Raw genomic sequence first — 19442 nt, forward strand, 5'->3', positions numbered from 1 at the left:
TGGAAGATACTATTCTGAGTAAATCCCAAGTTGTGACATATTAGAGTATTTCCATTTTTTTAAACAATAAGATCAAAGCTTAAGAAGAAAATTTCTTACATAGCTATTTTTAAATAGGGAAATTGCTTCTTGAAACCCTACCATAATAAATTAAGAAAACATACATTTGCATTTCAGATTTTTACTACCTGATGCTCTGAATACTGGCTAAGTTGTTCCTACCTTGTAGTAGTTTTCATCAGCATGAAGTGCTTTGGAAAGTCCAAAATCACTGATCTTGGCATAATGTTGAGTAACCAGCAATACATTCCTTGCAGCCAGATCTCTGTGCACAAAATTGCACTCTTCCAAATATTTCATTCCCATAGACACCTGATGAACCAGCTCTATGATGTTCTTATCCTTGACATGCCTGAAAGTCACAAATGTGTTATTAGTGATAGTGAACAAGAGTCCATTTTAGAACAACCAACCATGCACACAGAATATGAACCCACTCACTTCCTATCCTTCTTAAGCAGGAGTCACAAATGGTGGTGACTGGTGTTCAGCTGGTAGAAGTTTCAAGGTATGCTTTGAATTGCATGAAAAGCAGTATAATGGGGTGGTCAGACCTGGCTCACCAAGAGCCAGGCTTCAGTTGGAATCCCCCTTCCAATATTGGACAGCTAGCAAAACCAACCCTGAGTCTCAGTTAAGTATAAACATAATGTAGCAAATGGGATAAAGTAATCAGTGGCTATTATTATGACTTATTCCACGTGAGTTCCTCCATCTCAACCATGGCTGGAGATGAGCACAGCATGATTACTCCATAGACGGTTGTAATCAATTAATAGCAATGGATGTTTTCAGAAGTAATTACTCAAGGGAATGTAGAGGTCAGCCAGACATGTAAAATATCACTGTTTTCTTTTATAAAATGTTTATTTAAATATTTCTTTTAAGAGAGCATGTTTGTTCTGCTTGGTGAGGGGAGACTGCTTGCCAAGATAGTCTAAGGCTGATTCTATCACCAGGACAGTACAGAGTGAACAAAGGAGACCAAATTGTTGGATTAGAGTTCTTCTTTACACATTAAGAACTAAAGAGCACTTGATCCAAAGACTACAGCTCTCTTGTCTCCCTGAGTGTGGACCAACACTGGGAAGGTGTGGGAGGAGACACAGCTTCCTGTAGAAATCAGGCTATGATGTGCATTGGGCAGGTGGGCCCTGCCCCTCACAGTATGAACTTCTGGGGTACCTAAGGATACCTGTTCTGCTGTAAATATTTGTTGAGTGGACCAAGTTCCGCCATCTCCATAACCAGCATCCAGGACTCGGCTTCGCATATCCCAATCATGCGCACAATGTAAGGGTTGTCGAGTTGCTGCATGACGTTTGCTTCTGCTAATAACTCATCTTTAAGAGCGGGGTCATTGGCCTCGTTTTTCAGGATTTTCACAGCCACTGTTTTCACAACTCTGCAAAAGAAATCACAACACAAAAGAAACTTTTCAAAGTGGCTCACATGTAGGTAACTATTTTTCATGAAGCATAATTCCTATGCTAGAAATGATATTATAGAAATATCTGCCACAGAATGGAAATGCATCTTAAGAAGTCATGTTATGCATGAATAATTTTCCAATCATGTTCTCTCATTTTATAGACAAGGAGAGTAACACCCAATTGGTTAAAAATAATGGGAGAGTGCTGAAGTATGCCCCAACCAAGTGGAAAGCCAACACATTGTAGAATATTTAAATAACTTTCTAACAAACTTTACAAACTATGACATACATGAATTCCAGTAACATCTTGAGATTTATCATCTCAGATTATGTGTAATGTATGTAAATACAACATGCCTTTAATATATGTTACAATGAATTTCTAGCTGCAGAATTAAAAAACATATACTGTTAAAGGTCATAATTTATGAAACACTTTTAAAAACTGAGCTTTGCTAATTTTAAGCACACTTCAACAAGTTTGCAAAAAACTAATTACTTTCCATTTTCTAATAAAAACATCACCTGGGTCATGTTTCAACTCTTGAAAATATTCTGATATAGTGGGGCTTAAATAAATGAATGGAACTTAACTACATATGATTTGAGAAACTGCATCTCTCCATGATACAGTTCCCACAAATACAAGAAATATACCTCTTTTGTTGAACTCTGAAATGGGAGAATAAAAACAGAACTATCCCCCAAAATAGGTAAAATAACAGAGTAACAGACTAAGTCTGACATACATTCAGAAAAGAACATACAGCTTCAGTGAGAACTCAGAAGAGTATTTACACATTGGACACACGCTATAGCTCCTACACAGATAGAGATACACAGCATCGCCAGCACCCTAGGAGCCCCCTGCATCCTCTTCCTGAGACAAAGGAAATATTATCCTATGCTATCTCTAGACAGTTTATTGTTTTACCTTTCACATTTCAGTCTGCCATCCACCTGGAACTGGTTTCATGTATGGTGTGAGGTAGGGGTCAAAATTAACAAGCAAAAACCTCTTGATTCTTCCCAATGTTTAAGGAAGAGAGAACACTCACAAACTCTTCCAGAAACAAAAAGAGGAAGGGAACTTCTCAACTCATTTTATGAGGATGACATTAACCTCTTAAAAAAAAAAAGGAAATTACAAGAAAATAACTTACTGATATCCCTCATGAACGTAGATATAAAAATTCAAAGGGAAATATTAATAAATTAAATTCAGTGATTTATGAAAAAGATATGATGAATATATAATTCATGAACAAGATGGGTTTATTCCAGGAATGCAAGGTGGGTGGAACATCTGAAAGTCAATCAGTATAATTCACCACATGAACACAATAAAGGAGAAAAAGCCTGTGGTCCTAGCAGCAGAGGAGAAAAAGTACACAAAAATTGTAATACACATTTAGGATTAAAAACAAATCCCTCAGAAAAGTAGAAATAGAAGGAAACTTTCATAATCTGATAAACAGTAGCTATAAACCTAATGGTGAAATGTGGAAAGTTTTTCCCCTGAAATTAGGAAGGAGGAATGAGGTTACTGCCACTTTCATTCAACACTGAACCACAGTTCCTAGTTAGTACAATAAGGCAAGGAAGAAATATAAAAATATAAGGATTGGACAGGATGAAATAAAACTATTGTTATTTATAGATGATATATTTCTGGGTCAAAGAATACATAGATAAACTACTGGAAATAATAAGTGAGAAATAATAGGGGACTTTAAGCAAAGGTGCTGGGCATCAGGCCAACAGACTAAACCAGTCATATTCCTGCATTCAAGCAATGCCAAGGAATAACAAGTAAAAATTTTAAAATTATGCCACATATATTAACATCAAAAATACTAAATACCTATGAATGAATCCAACAAAGAAGTTGTACAAGACCTCTACACAAAAAAGCTAAACAACTCTGCTCAGAGAAATAAAAGACCAAAGTAAATGGAAGGATGGGTCACTGTTATTGATTGGAAGACTCAGTATTGCAAAGACATAATTTTGCCCCAAATCCACCTATATGGCCTCTCCTCTCCCCAAATCTCTAGCTGAAATTATGTATCTATAGTTATGTCTATGTTAATTTATATATTTAATTAAGCAAGGAATTTGAGTATCACAAACTAGTTGAGAAAATCTATACCTTAATACAGGATAATTTATATTCATTTTACAAAATAACTGTGATATATATATGTATACACATATATTTAAAAATAAGCACAGCAGTCACATATATATATATATATACATATACACATACATATATATATATATACATATACACACACATATATATATATATATATACATGTATCCACACACACATACGGTGGAAGGGGCAGGATTAAAAGCATAAGTTTCTGTGCATACTTTTGTCTATATTTTTGACCCTTGAATCATTTACATGATTCAAGGGTCAAGAAAAAAAATTACACAAATTCCTTAAATTTAAAATAGCATCAAACAACCAAACCCAATTATATTCCTATCAAACAGATTTTCAGAGAAGATTTGTTTCAAAGGACTTTAGAAACCAGTATTTTTCAAAGTACTTAGGAACCAGTACTTTTACTGAACATTCCATGTTGGATGCCTTCTAAAGACCAAATGAAGTACAAAGAGATTTTTAGTAATTTAGCAATTCTAACTGTTATGTAATATATACTATTATTTGAAATTACAGGATAAAGCAAATAATTATGCTAAGGATATTTGTAATCAAGAAATTTCTGGTTAAGGGAAATGAGACACAATTTTTAAAAATCAAAGAAAATAAGTGAAAACACTGGGTTATCATTGAATGACTGCATTTTAATTAATTAGTACATATGTGCACGTGTGTACATATAAAGATCCAAAAAAATGTAGACACGTTTGTTAACAGTAGTGGTGTTTGAGTGGTAAAATAGGATGTTTTTATTTTCTTATATTTTGCTTGTTTCTATTTTCTAATTCTCTGGAAGGGACACATAATACATCTAAACTAATATGTATATAATTATTACATACACAGTTAATATATATAATGGATGCTTTCACTTCAATTGTACCAGAAATGAACAAAAACTACACTGTTGATAACAAAGGATTTAGCCATGCCAGGTTAAGTTTTGCATTTGAGAGTAAATAACACAATACATGTATATGTGGTAGTTTCTAGAATGTAAGCTCACATGAGAATGAGTGTGTTGTGACGGGGTGCAGCGTTGACTTACTTCTTCATCTGGTAGTAGCCTTTCTTCACCGTCCCAAAGTTCCCAGAGCCCAGTTCCTTGTCCTCCAGGGTCAGCAGCTTCCGGTCTAGGTAGACCTCTTTGGGCCTGATCTCCTCGGGGTCTGCATAGGGGCTTTCATAGACCTCGGTGTCCATGGGCAAGGCTTCTCTCTGGGCTTCTGCAACGCAGTCAAGAAATGCACAACCTTGGGGCTGGATCCCCCATGAAACTGCCATCGTCCCCCCCACCCCTCCCTCCTGGGCTCACAGCTTGCCTTTTAAGACCTTGGTTACCTTGGGCAGTTATGGTGTCTGTGAGTGCTCAAGGCGCTCAAGGCAGCTGGTAGCGGGGTAGGAAAAAGCCCTTCATCCCTGTTATACTCGACCCCTGTTCTTGCACTAATGAACATTGAGAAAGGGTCTTCCTGCCAGAGGCAAAGACAGATGGGGCCCTCCTAATGGGCCGTGGTGGCTTTAAACTATGTCTGAAAATTGTGACTCTCCTTCATTGAGAGGTGGAATCTATGTCACCTCACTTCAGTGGCTTTTGTAATCATGTCAACCAATAGAGTATATCAGAAGTGATGTCTGTGATATACTCAGGCAAGGTCCTAAAAGGCCATGCACCTCTGCCTGGGTTGCTGGAAATCTGCCCCTTGAAGCTTCAGACGCTATGCAATTGTCCAACTGCCCCGACCCCTTCTATGCTGTGAGAATGTTCCAGCCAGCCCAGGCGGAGAGACCAGACTGAGAGCCTCCGAGGCTCTGTGGAGACAGGGAGATGTTGGCCGGCTGCCAGAGCCCCGGCCCCAGTCTCACCACGGCCTTCACCCCTGCTGGCCCAGCTCCACCCCCAATCTCCCTGCAAGAGGCCCTGAGCCACCACGGACCAGCTCAGCCTTGTCCAGATTCATGATCTGCATGAGATAATTAAATGATTGTTGTTGACTTAAGCTACTAAGTTTGGGGGTGCTTTTTTTTGTAGCATTAAACAGACCAAGTTTACCAATTAAAAAAAACCTGGGGCCACCTAGAAAACCTAAGAAGGTCACCCAGAGGCCCCATTTCTGATCAGTCTAGTAGAGGCCTATTGAGTTTGAGGGGGTGCCTCCCTGAATCCTATCCTCTCCTGGCCTCACAGAATCACTACAATTCCCTGAACATGTGTTGAATTCCAGCAACTCAGACATTCCTTCAGTTTTTACCAGTCACCCATTTATTTCTGCACCTCCTGCTGAATCGTATTCCTGAACACAGACATTTTTCCAAGAACAGGATCTTAGAAATGGAAACTTTGAGTAGTATCAGCTATTGTTGCAAGAGGTGAGAAATCCTGAAGCAGCAGGATTGAAGGATATTTTCAATGTGGCCAATTTATTGCGAGGGAGGCTGTACAGACCATTTCATCCAACAGACAGCACTGCTCATAGACACGTGGCATCTGTCCCCTGCCACCAGATGACAGGACCACTTGCTGCTAAGCAGTGCTATGTTACAGCTGCTGACAGTGGGGTGAGCCCACCCTGCAATCGGCAAGGGACTGTGGGAGACAGCTCTGTGCTGTGAACACCCCGGGACTAAAGGTGCATCTCTCACCTCTTTCGTTGGCCCAGGGCCCTCGGTCTGGCTCATAAGGGTTGAACGTCACCGAACTTTCTGGCCTTTGGGATGAGGAGCCCTGAGGCACACAAATGATAACAGCTCACTTTTCTTCAGGGATAACACTGTTGAGTTGATCTGCATAATTATTTTTATTTCCAAATAATCACATTTTAACTTAAGCAGGGAAGACAAAGGAAGGAACTAGGAGAAGAGACAGGAAAACAACAACGACGTGGCTTATCTCATTCTTCGGGCAACGGATGGGATGCTGTGAGGGTTAAATAAAGCTCTTGCTCCCACAAAGAAAGGGGCCCGCAGGGGTCCCGTTGTGAGAGAATTAATCATAACTCTTTGGGTGGTATTCCTTCCCACTTACATGCCCTTTCAAATCCTACTTCCACTTGTTAAAAGATGCTGAAGATTCTCATTATCCCTTTGGATTTGTTTTCCTCCATTACTTCTTTCTCCTTAATTTTATATTGTAGGGAAGTTATTTAAAAAGAAACATTAGGTATCCACCAGCTGCTCCCACCCACTCCCCAACTCCAAATATCTATGCCTTCCTAGTATCCTCTTGTATCTTTATCATCCATGGAGATGTAGCAACTTTTGGGTAGATGCCAGAGGGTAGCGCTGGTCAGTAAGCTAGAGGTCCCAAGAGGAAGCGGCTGCCAGCAGCCCAGGGTCCACTGCCCCTGCTGTTGATCGTCATCATTGTCATAATCATCATCATCATCATGGACCCTGTGAGATGGGGAAGCCTCTTTTTGCTAGCCAGAAGGAAAGTAATTCTTCCTTGTACGCAGAGCAGGTAACTGAAGCATATGGAAACAAAGCCTTGCTGGCCATTATTAATGGCAACCTTCCCTATTATTTATTCAATTTGCAACAGTTTGCAGCATGAAATAATGGGGGAAAAAATCCACTGTTATATTCCTATATCCTTTCCCTTCCGAAAGTCTCTATCTCAAAGTCTGTCTGATCCACCTTCACCCCAACTTAAAACAAGGGTATTGCTACTAAATTTGGTCCATGGGAAAACCACGATTCAGACTATTTTCTTGGCATGAGTGAGTGGAAATTTTATATATCTATTTACCTTAGCAGTGCCCAAACACTGGCCACGAAGGAATGAGATACTGCCAGATTTTGGAGAAATTTAAAGAAACAGAGACAGTAAGCTTAATTTTACACAGTCACTTATCTCCCGGCACACACTGAATCTTCTGCTGCCTTCCTGATATCCCAAGCCCGGGAACCAAAAGTACAGCAACAAAGTCACAATGCATCACGGTTGTCACTTGTCCACTTGTCTCCAAACCTTCTTCCTGCTGCCTATCGAGCTCTACAGAGCCACTGCTCACTGGGCAAAGGCCCTTCTGACAGCCTACAAGACATCCGCTCTTATGTGTCAATGGGATGTCATTGGATCCATTTTCTGACGACTATCTCAGCATTCTTATCAAACTGTTTAATAGCAGTAGCTATGATATGTCAAGAATGAAAACAGAATATAAGTTACAGGGGGCATAGTCATTTATTCACTGCATTTAGAGCTTTTCTACTAAATTTGGTTCACTCAACCCACCGCTGATGCTAAACAAAAATGGGTTCAACAAACACATGATGACTGAATGAATGAATGGAGATACCCTTCAAACTGGGAGATGTGAAGTGTAAACTAATGTGATTTAAAAATGAATTCTCTCTCAAGTTCTTATATTAACAGAGAGTAGGTGTGGATAACTCCAAATGACAATATATCGCTTTTAAAAATTTACATATGATTACGAGATTATCGGACGTGCTGTGAGCTCACTTCTCATTTATAAAATAATTATCCTGTCTCAACAGAACTGTCCTAGGAGAAACTAGGTAATTCCCAAGGCTTGCCATCCTCCTGCTCTGCTCAGTTCCCTCTGGCAATCAAACTCCAACATGGAAATAGTTTTCAAATTTTAAAAAAAGGTCTCTTTTAGGTTCACATTGACTATCATTTCAATTTCTCTGATTTTCCCTCGAGGTAGGGAGGTTCTGAATCCAAAGAGAAAAAACTTCAAGACACCAGGACCAACCATCATGGACAAAGAGAGGGCACCAGCACCCCTTCTCTTGACTGGAAGACCTCCCACCCTTTGTTCACTTAGAGATGTATCCTGGGGCTGCAGCCTCTCCACCCTGTTGGAATGTTCTCCAGAGCAGGAGGACTTCATAAAGGCTGTTACAATGAACTCAAAATGCAATTACCTGCCATATGAATCCTGTGGGGGAGAATTTAAAAACAGAGGGTAGGGGTGTAAAAAGTACTGAAAAGGATACTAGGGCACGAGGAGTAAGAATCAGTAGGGACGGACACAGTTTGCCTAAAGCCCTGGACAGAGTAATGTATACTCTGATTAGCTGTGTGGTGCTTACCCCTCATCTGTCTTGGCTATGGATAAGGAAACGGGTTGGGGGTCTTCTTTGAAAGGTTGGGTCCCATCTTTTAAGCTGAGGTGGTTCAGGACTTCATTTCAACGCTACCCACACGGACCACCACTTGACTATGAGCCTTTGCAGCCTGAGTCTTGAGTTTCCCTCAATAACCACACTAGCTCCCTGTGCGGACCCCTCGGCCCTCCCTGCCCTGACTGGGAAAGAGGATGGAACTACACACGAGAGACTGTTCTTTGGAAGAAATGGGAGGTTTTCTGCTGTGTCTGTTAAAAGGGTAGTATTGACTTTATATGAAGATGAAGATACAAAATACAAGTTTCACCTTTCCCAGAGCACTCGGTGAATATGCCATTAGTAAAATAATGACAAAAGCCCTCTGGAATAAAATGCTCAGTTGAAAAGAAGAATTTGAGGACTTTGTAAAGAATGAGCTCTAAGGCAAAATGATAAATTATCAAAGTATTGTTAATACTTAGTAATTAAAGAAATTTTAATTTAATGAAAAACATATTGCTGGTCCAGTCTATCATTTGTCATTATTCTTTCTTCTTTGTATTTGATAACTTATTCTGCCCTAATCAATAGCATCCCCTTTTCTACACAGAGAACAAGGTATAAATGAAATGTTGACTGTTGCTTTTTTCCCATTTTTGCTGGTATTCGAAACAGAAGTCAAAGCTGCATGACACCACTAGATGGCACTAGCTACCTTAGCTTTCCACCTTCCAAAGAGCAATTTGCGATTTTTCTTTAAGTTTTGTAAATTCAGGTACAGACACTCCACAACAATAAAAAGAATATTTGTTTAGGTTATAAATTATGACCTGTGATCTCTGACTGGCCAGGCTTAACTGCAAGTAGAATATATATTTGACAAATATTCTTTCCGTGCCAGTTTCTAAGAACTGCACATTCAGAAGTGAACAAAAGAGAGAAAAAAATATTGCTGTTATGGAGCTGGTAGGCTAATTCAGAGTTTCCTGATTGGGGAGCACTGCTAGGTGCTCTGATGGCCATTTATAGACTTTAATTTTTAGACTTCTTAAAAGACATTTTCAAATCAGGCAACAGCAGTAATAAAGATGACAACATATTTGTCACAACTGAAGTGACAGAAAGAGCCAGTAGGCTTCAGAAATATTGGCTGCCCAAACCAGACATGGTTCTGGTCTCTGGTGGAATGACCGTGGTCCCAATGGGGACTAAGGTTCCACAGGTGAAGGCAGACTTTTCTTGGCCAGGGTATGAGATAATCTTAGGTTTGCTTCAGATCCATGAAAATAAACACTTCACCTGCATAATTAATCTTCCCTCACCTTAGAAGCAAAGATCTAAAATCTGGCCCTTTATAATCATGTGGAAATATTTTCTCAGGGGTCTGGTCCACTGCTCCCACATTACCAAGTAGATGGGTATGACTTAAGAACTTCTTTCTCTCTCCCAGCTGAACACTAGTGAATCATGTATGAAAATGTCTTAAAATATTCTAACCAGCAATGTATGTGTTGGAATAAAACATGTAAAATGGGTTTTAACTTGAAATTCTGGAACACTTTTCCACAACTAAGATAAATGTGAATGCTATGTCTCATCTTAGAGACTGTGCCTTTGAACTGTGAAACAGAAGCACAGTCTTTAAGGCTGCTGCTGTTCCAACTCTGCCAGTCATCCTTAATAGAAGGATAGGTTTATGCACTTAAAGTAGCAAAGAAAAATATTCCAAGGCTAATAACAGGAGAAATTTTATTCCTGTAAGGACTACAAGTCCTTAGAGTAAGTGATGGCAGGGGGTAAGGAGAGGGTGAATTATACTTTTATTTTTCAGTTAAATCCATTTATATTTTTAAGTGTTAAAACGTACTCATCTCTAAAGAGAAGAAAAATACACCTGCCCTAAAGTTTTTATTATGGAATTTCAAATTATCTGATTAATAATATCCTGCAAATCAAAAAACACTTGTATTAACTACCTACATGCTAGAGTTAATTCAAGTTCTAACATGTCCATTTTGTGCCTGAGTTATTAAAAACAACTATTTATACTGATCAAATTAACAAATTCAAGAAAATTAGTTACACCTTAGCTTAACAAATGGGATATTTGACAAAATTCCCACAAGTCTTTTCTCATGACTGCTTAAACAATGGAAAATTCCCCTTCTATTTGTGAAAACATAAGTATTAGTTCTCCTAAAATATTTCTGGTGAGCAATTAAAATATTTTTAATCCATTGCTTAAATCACACAATCCTTCCTTTATCAATTAACTATTGATATTTTTGATATTTATGAAAATTCAATGCATACTTCAAAGTTGTTATAAATTTACATAGGGAATTCCCTGGTGGTCCAGTGGTAAAGAATCCACCTTACAGTGCAGGGGACGCAGGTTCAATCCTGGTCAGGGAACTAAGATCCCACATGCCTTGGGACAACTAAGCCCGTGCACCACAACTACTGAGCTCACACGCCTCAACTAGAGAGCCCGCATGCCACAAGCTACAGAGCCCACGCGCTCTGGAGCTTGTGCACCACAACTAGAGAAGAGAAAACCCCTATGCCACAACTAGAGAGAAGCTCATGCACCACAACGAAAGCCTGCGCACCGCAACGAAAGATCCTGCATGCCTCAATAAAGAGCTCACGTGCCGCAACTAAGACCCGAGGCAGCCAAAAAATAAAAATAAATAAATAAATAATAAATTAAAAAAAAAAACAGCAACAGCATGCTTTAAAAATGAATAGACAACAGCCCTCTTTTAGCCAGAAAAGTATTTCCACAGTATTAATCAGATTAGTTTCTAATATTTAATTATCCTTTAAAATTGATTAAATAATTTAGGAGGGGCAAATTTTTATTTTATTTTTTTTAAGAAATTCACGTTCTTTTATTTATTTATTTATTTATTTATTTATTTATTTATTTATTTATTTATTTATTTATTTATTTATTTATTTATTTATTTATTTATGACTGTGTTGAGTCTTCGTTTCTGTGCGAGGGCTTTCTCTAGTTGCGGCAAGTGGGGACCACTCTTCATCGCGGTGCGCGGGCCTCTCACCATCGCGGCCTCTCTTGTTGCGGAGCACAGGCTCCAGACGCGCAGGCTCAGCAATTGTGGCTCACGGGCCCAGTTGCTCCGTGGCATGTGGGATCTTCCCAGACCAGGGCTCGAACCCGTGTCCCCTGCATTGGCAGGCAGATTCTCAACCACTGCACCACCAGGGAAGCCCAGGAGGGGCAAATTTTAAAAGGCACAACAGGGTTTACAAAAAAAAGTGGGTCTGCTTGACACCCCATTTCCTACTCCCAAGGCAACTAGTGTTATCAGTATTTTCTGTATTCTTCTGGAACATTCTACACTATATCAGCACATATATATGTGCATGACTTTGTTGTCTTCAATTAACATTGTATTTTGGAAACAATTCTAGATCTCAGCTACCCATCATAGTATGAATTTTATTGTAGCTGATTTCATTTATTTCTCATTGATTGACTTTTAAATTATTTCCAGATTTTGTCAATGATACAACGTTAGAATAAACATTTTCATATATACATGATTACAAATAAATGCAAGAATATCTGTATGATAAATACCTAGAAATAAAATTGCAGTTAAGAGGTTACATGTACTCTCAGTTTTGGTGGATGTTGTGAAATTGCCTTTCTTAGAGATTGTACCATTTCACACTTCTCCAATAAATTACAGCTGTGCTTACTCACCACACCCTTGTTGTGTGGTGTCACCAAGCTTGTTTATTTGGATCAGTTTCACAGGCGGACATAAGGGAGCCCCACAGTTTTAACTTGCATTTCTCTTATATGAAATGGAACAGCTTTTCCTACGTTTAAGAGCTATTTATGTTTGCTTTACTATAAACTACTGCCCATTAATCTGTTAGTTAAAACTTTTATTGATTTATAGAAACTCCTTACATATTAAAGATATTAACCTTATATACGTATCATCATTACTAATACTTATTCCAAGTTTATTATGTTTCTTTTGATGATGTTATGGTTCTTATCCACACATATTTTATTTTTGGCCAGTCTTACTGATATTTTCTTCAACTTTCCGTAGACATGTTCTTCTTTAATTTAAAGATCTACTAAAACTTATTTTCTGGATATTTCTTTAGTCACTGTGGGTGACCTGAGCTGGCTTCAGCCTGCTTGGGACAAGGACAGGGGTGGGAGTGGGGCTTGTCTCCTCACAGTGCTGGGTTACTGTTTCCTGGGGTGATGGCATTTTGATGTGTCAACCTGGCTAGCCTGAATGATATTCCTGTGTTAACGAATCAAACTGTGATCTTGGTACTGCTGTGGAGGGATTTTGCAGAGGTCATTAAAATCCTTAATTTGCTGATTTAATTTAAGGAGATTATCCTGGATGGGCCTGGCTTAATCGGTCCAGAGTCCTTAGGAGAGATTGAGGCTTTCCTAAGAGAGAAAGGGCACCAAGGGCAGAGGGGTGACTGACCCTTGGCTGGCTGTGAATGACAGCTTTGGCTCTTCCCTGAGTGGTTCCACCCTGCTCATCCTCCCTTCCTGATGATCTGCTCTATGGACATTGAACTTGCCCCTACAGTTGCATAAGGCAAGTGCTAGTGATAAGTCTGTATATCTGTGTGTGTGTACATGTATATAGATGTGTGTATGTATAAATATGTACGTGTGTGTGTTATGTGTGTACCTATGTGTGTACATGTGTGTGAGTGTGCTGTGTGTCTTTCACGCATAAATCTCTGACTGGTCATGCTTCCCTGGTTGAAATCTGAATGATGCCATTGGAAACCACAGAATTAAGGTAAATGTGGATTGCTGTGCCTACTCTGTCTGCAGTGAAACTGCTCATTTCTGGGACTGCGCATGGTGAAGGGCTATGTGTTGGCACACCAGCTGTGGGCCATCATAAAGAGAACAAAGAAAAAACAAGCGGTGGGAGCCAGGGGCGTGACCCACGCCCACGAGGGCTCCTCCATGGCTGCCAGTTAGACCTGGTGCGTGGAGGGGCCAAGCAAGCCAGGCGAGCGAAAGGTTCTGGGCCTGCTGATGGGGGACCATGCATGGGCAACTCAGTGTCCCTCCCTGAGTTGTGCTATGAAGCTTCTTCAATGCAGCATTTGATCAGGACTCCTGAAAAGATGACTCATGATTGGAAAGCACCCTGAACCAGAACACATTTTGAATCACCTCTGTTGATGGGGTACCATCTGACCTATTTCCCCCAGACAATGGTCCTGTGAGATGCCATCCTGGCAACCAGGTGAGCCCTGTCCAAGGAGAAGGGGCGAAGGCCAACAGGGGTCGAGGGCCAGGTGGCCCAGAAGGTGGCCACCGTGGAAACTCTCCACGAGTTTCGCCTTTGATCATGGGGAAGGCTGACCTCTTCAAGGTCAAAGCCTCAATCACCTACTGGCCCTGGTGGCCTGAAACAAACACCAAGTCATGGGGCAAAAGGAACACCAACATAGAGCGTGTATTGCCTTGACAACCTGGTCCCCAACTCCTGACATGTCACCCTGGCATGGGTGGCCCTCACTGTCACCCTCCCCCCCGCAAAAGGGATGCCCCCTCATGGCTGATGTTTCCCACGAGCTGATCCACACTGACTGCGAGCATGATATCAAAACGGACAGTTATTCCATTCAGGTTTATCACATAGCTTTTCCCCTCAAACACCACACTAAACTCACTTCTCTGTTCTGTGGTCAACAAGATTGAGAACATCTAGAATATGACTGCCACTTGGAAAGAAAATCTCAGGGCTTTTATGCTTTTTATTTCCGTTGTTTCTAATAAGTACTTCAGGCAATCTGCTTCATGAACTGACACTCAATTATATGCTGAAATGTTTCGAAAAACACCAACTGATATGAAAATGGAAAGAGTTATTAATAAAATAATCAATTTTAACCCCAATGATAAAACTAAAAAGTAAAAAAAAAAAGCAATCCATATACAAGTTATAAATACATTTTTTGAGGGAGGTGATTCACTATAAATAAAAATCTTTAAAAAAGAACTTCTTTTTATTTCCTTCATAATTCAATCATATAGCAAACTATGAAAATGCATTATATGTCAACTTTACTGTCTCATAAATAAAAACGGCGTTTCTAATCCTCAAATTCCACCTTGCCTTTATACATGTTATATTTAAAGTTCTGTGTTGGAACTCTACAGCCACAATGAAGTTACTGTGGCACTTGATATTTATAAAACCAATGGCCTTGTGTAGTCCCTGGGCAGGATCCACACAACCTTGGCTGTTCCTTCCACCAACATGTAATGTATCTAGTCAATTACCATAACGCTGCAGCATGTGATTCTGGCTTGCTTTGAAGAGACTTTCCCATATGAGAATTCCCTCCCACATATTACATGGACGGAAATGACTTCCAAGAGCACATTATAGCGGAGAGAGCATGCTCACGGTGATGGACTTTGCAGGAAAGGGACTCGGACCACACAGAAAGCAGGGCGTGGGCTGCCCAAGAGGGCTACATATGGCAGGGACGTGAGACCAGAGTAGCAGGAGGGTCGGCAGCAGGGCACACGGAGGGGGCAGCCACAGCGCAGAGCGTGGGTGCTGAGTGCGGGTCTGTCCTACCACTTAGTCAGGGACAGCAAGCAGGGGACGTTTTAGCACCTTTCTGTGGCCAGGCTTTGGGAAGGAGTATGATTTGATTCTTGAGATTATTCCACCCGCTGACCAAGTCTAGAAACCATAACGGCAAAGAGGAACAATAAATGATTCAGAAAACAAATACAGGCTACCTTACATGACATGCTATTTTAACCTGTTCTATAATTACACTAACCCCCTCCAGATTCTGTTGATGAGATGCACTAGGGGCAACATATGATCATTAGAAAGGCTTCAGGAAAAGCCAACCACTTGAGGAGAAGGATCTGGAAAAATACTTTGGCAATATTTTCCATAGAAGGCTATAAAATTTGAGCTTTTACGTTAAATAGCCGGCTTTTCATACAGAATTATTAAGTCACAAACTCAAGACAAATCATCCTAAAGAAACTAATTTTGCATGCCCAATTTTGTTACTTCTTGTGGGTGCTGGTTCCATGATGTTTGTGGAAATTCACTGAGTTGGGCCCTTAGGGAACATGCATTTTTTTCCTATATGTTTTTCACTAGTCAATAAAAAGTTTTTCCAAAATGTCCAACTCCTTGAAGCCATTAGGTGATGAAAGGTTAAATAGAGGGCTTGATATTCTTTTAAGAGTACTCAGCCCTAAGCCCTCATGCTTCTTAGAGGAAAATGGACCTGTCTCATGACGGGTACAACCTTAAAGTTGACTCGCCAGGCCCATGAGCTGTATAAAGGGTCAAATAAAATGATGACTCCATTAAAGTGCTATATTTTAGAGGTTGATCCCAAAGTTCATCGGTATTTTAGCAAGTTCCATTTCCCCCAGTCTGGGGACAGGGGCTGTACCCGGAGAGCCTGCCTGGTTCAGCTTAGCTGCAGCTTCTGAGCAAGTCAACAGCCCCCTCCGAGGGCAGAGTGGGCATTCCGCCTTTTGCAGATTTTAAGGGTTAACAGGCAGAAAGTGAGGTGTAGGGTGCACAGCTCACGATGGGGGAATTTTCATTCCTCACAGATGGCATTAAAGGGCATCAAATGTCCACAGTGAGGTTCCCCCTTAAAGTAGCAGGACATCATTCCTGCTTGGAGTATAAATCCGTGTGTCAACTCTTAACAGTCTGGAGGGAGGAGAGAGCTGGAATTCTCTCTTTTTGGGAGTATCAGGCATGTGTTGGGCAAACCCATGTGGAGAAGTGTGGACAAACCACATTCTCACCTCCTATTGACATGGAGGGAGAGGTGGGTTCTGGCCAAGCCCCTGACTCCACCCTTCTCTAGGGGCTTCTCTCATGTGATGGCACAGAGCATCCCCATCCCAAGCCTTCCTCCACCAAGCTATGGCCAAAGCAGCTCTCCTGGAAAGGGTGATTTTTCTGATAACAATGTCTTGGTTGATTTAACCAAAAGAGTCGGGCAGTCAACCTCAGTGAGATGTCTTACACACCTGGCTCGCTACACCAGCATGCACGTGGTCACACGGATCGTGCACACGCCTCCACGTGGATGGATCAGGACTGAGCCTGAACAATATGCTACATTTCCCAAATCTGCCAGGAGGCGTATTTCTGATTTAACATTGGGTTGCATGGTCATTTTGTACACTTTTTAGAAAATGGAGGGATTTTAACCTACCTAAGAAGTTAATTTGGCTAGCTTGGATCTGAAAATAGGCTGATTCTAGCTGACACCAGCAATCCCAGTTTATCAAGTGTGATGAAAACAATTACCATGACTCCTGTTATCTAAACATGCTTTTCATCATGCTAATATACAACTGTTTCACTTTTAACAGCATGGCTAAGTAACACTTACCACAGGATGGGAATTTGGAAGTTGTGGACGGAAATTAATATTTCCTGGTTAGAAAGAACATGGACAATTACTGCTATGTTAGTGAAAACCAACTATTTATCCCCTCCCCCACTGCAGGTCAATCAATGTGACTGTAAAATATTACTGCTTGAGGAGTAGATACATTTTCTGCATACATTTCTTGATACCCTCTTTCACCTTTCTCACATAAGCAATTAAAATGAATTTGTTTTTTAAAGTTAAAGTTATCAGCTATTTTTTGATGAACGATATCTATAAAACTGGAGCAATCTGACATCATTTTAATCAATCAGTAAAAACAAAGCCTCATCCCATCTTGTTTGAATTTGCAACAGACCAAATCTAAAACGAGGCTGATTATTATCAACATCTGAAAGGGTGAGACTCCAATGTCTTGGCTACTCACCCATTTGACCGTCAAATTTTTGACATGGAACCGTAAGAACTCTTAACAAACCATCTGACTTATAAGAATAATGCTCGACGAGCTGAAAAAGAAGAAAGTAAGAAAGTATAATAAATAATGGAGGCAGGCAATGGAGAAATCCTGACCTGGAGCAGCTGACTCCCCTTTTGGACTTTAAAAGTGATTCAAGGACAGCCCTTAACAACAGAAGGTGCTTCCTTGGTGGTCTTCCTGATCCCTCCCCATGCCTCTCTCCTGCCACCCTCAGACTTCTGGACAGACGTTCACATGCCACCTTCCCTTTTGGACTCTGCTCTTGGCTCACCCTCTTTCTTCTTCTTCTTCTTTTTTTTTTTTTGGGTAGCAAGTTGCATTTATTTGTTTATATTCTCCCATATCTGTGTGATATTATAACAATGAATTCTGCATGCTAACGTTCATTCATGTATTCAGTCATTAAACAAACATTCTGCTGTGTGCTAGGTCCTGAGATAGGACAAAAGGTAAACTATGGTGAATGAGACACATTTCCTACTGTTGAGGTACTTTCTTGGTGGAGAGAGATATAAATGAACAATGTAAAGTGATTAATGGTGTAATAGTGCTGTGGGCAAAGGCTTTGGAGGGACCAAACAATTCAGCCCAAAAGTTTCAGAGAGAAGACATCACAGCACAGGTGATGTGAGAGCTGGGACATGGGGAAAGCTGACCCTTTGGCAAATGGCCTTATGTTGACGGGATATGGACAGCCTTGGCTAATGGCTCCCAGAAAACTATGAATCATGATGCCTGATTGCTACACTAAAAAATAAATGAATGGCAAATAGATTTATTTATATCCAATCAAAATTATGCAATAGGAAGACAGTCTTAGTTTTCACATTTACTTTTCTCATACAGACATTTCCTCTTCAGACAAGCTAAAATCTTCCTATCTGATATTTCTTCCTTATCTGTTTATTGGTACCTTTTCCAGTTAAGGACTCGTTGCTTCTGAATTTCTTTCCTCTCAAAACTTACCTATTTGGGTGAATGTTTGTTGAATGAATATATTTTATCCTTCCAGGGAGCATTCTTTTTTTTAAATTTTATTTTATTGTGGAAAGAACACAACATGAGATCCACCTTCTTAATAAATGTTTCAATCTGACCAGCCCTAACACGCTACTGAAATGGACATCAAAGCTCTCTCTATTCTGTTAAATGCAATACTGTGTTCTAAGGCTAATAGTATTGAGGTCCCTACAACAGCTGAACTATCACACATCTCTCCAACGTCATTCAAATATCTCCTTACAAGCTTATGTTTTCAGATAATCTACGCCACAAGGGTGTCTGGGAGGTGGGCATACATGTAAGGATTTCCCTCTTGGGCAGGGGTCTGCAAACTTTTTCTGTAAAGGGCCAGATAGTGATATTTTTGGCTTTTTCACTCCACATGGCATCTCTGTCACACAGTCCTTTATTTATTTTTTTTAAAAAACACCCTTTAACGTATAAAAACCATTGTCTTCAAGTACTACACAAAAGCAGACCAGGGGCAGATCTGGTCCACGGATGTGTTGACTCTAGCTCTAAAGAAAGGAATACTAGAGTAGTGTAGCAGTTACCAACTCTCACAAAAATAACACCAGACTCCTGGGTGGGGGAAGGGCACAGAGGTATCTTACGTTGGTGTCAAGGAAAACCAATGAAATCACACTTTTAAAAATGGAAGGTACTGCTGGCATTTTTATGCTCTTTCTTAAACATATATACAAGGGGAAAGATTTAATTAAGGCTGAATACTGTGAGATGCTGGAGGAATCAGTAAATATGGGAAA

At 40.2% G+C, this 19442-nt stretch overlaps 1 protein-coding gene across 1 annotated transcript in view; it reads right to left on the reverse strand.

Annotated features, from left to right (window-relative positions):
- Positions 1–19442, reverse strand: part of SYK (spleen associated tyrosine kinase) — a 94535-nt gene that overhangs the window by 17646 nt on the left and 57447 nt on the right. Inside the window, exons 5-11 of the mRNA XM_068553441.1 lie at positions 17620–17701; positions 17193–17236; positions 15422–15490; positions 6318–6399; positions 4723–4900; positions 1256–1465; positions 223–412 (exon numbers count right to left, since the gene is read on the reverse strand). Coding sequence (XP_068409542.1) covers positions 223–412; positions 1256–1465; positions 4723–4900; positions 6318–6399; positions 15422–15490; positions 17193–17236; positions 17620–17701 — 855 coding nt within the window. The remainder of the gene's footprint in view (positions 1–222; positions 413–1255; positions 1466–4722; positions 4901–6317; positions 6400–15421; positions 15491–17192; positions 17237–17619; positions 17702–19442) is intronic.

This window comes from Eschrichtius robustus, chromosome 10 (assembly GCF_028021215.1).
Source record: "Eschrichtius robustus isolate mEscRob2 chromosome 10, mEscRob2.pri, whole genome shotgun sequence".
Taxonomy (NCBI): domain Eukaryota; kingdom Metazoa; phylum Chordata; class Mammalia; order Artiodactyla; family Eschrichtiidae; genus Eschrichtius; species Eschrichtius robustus.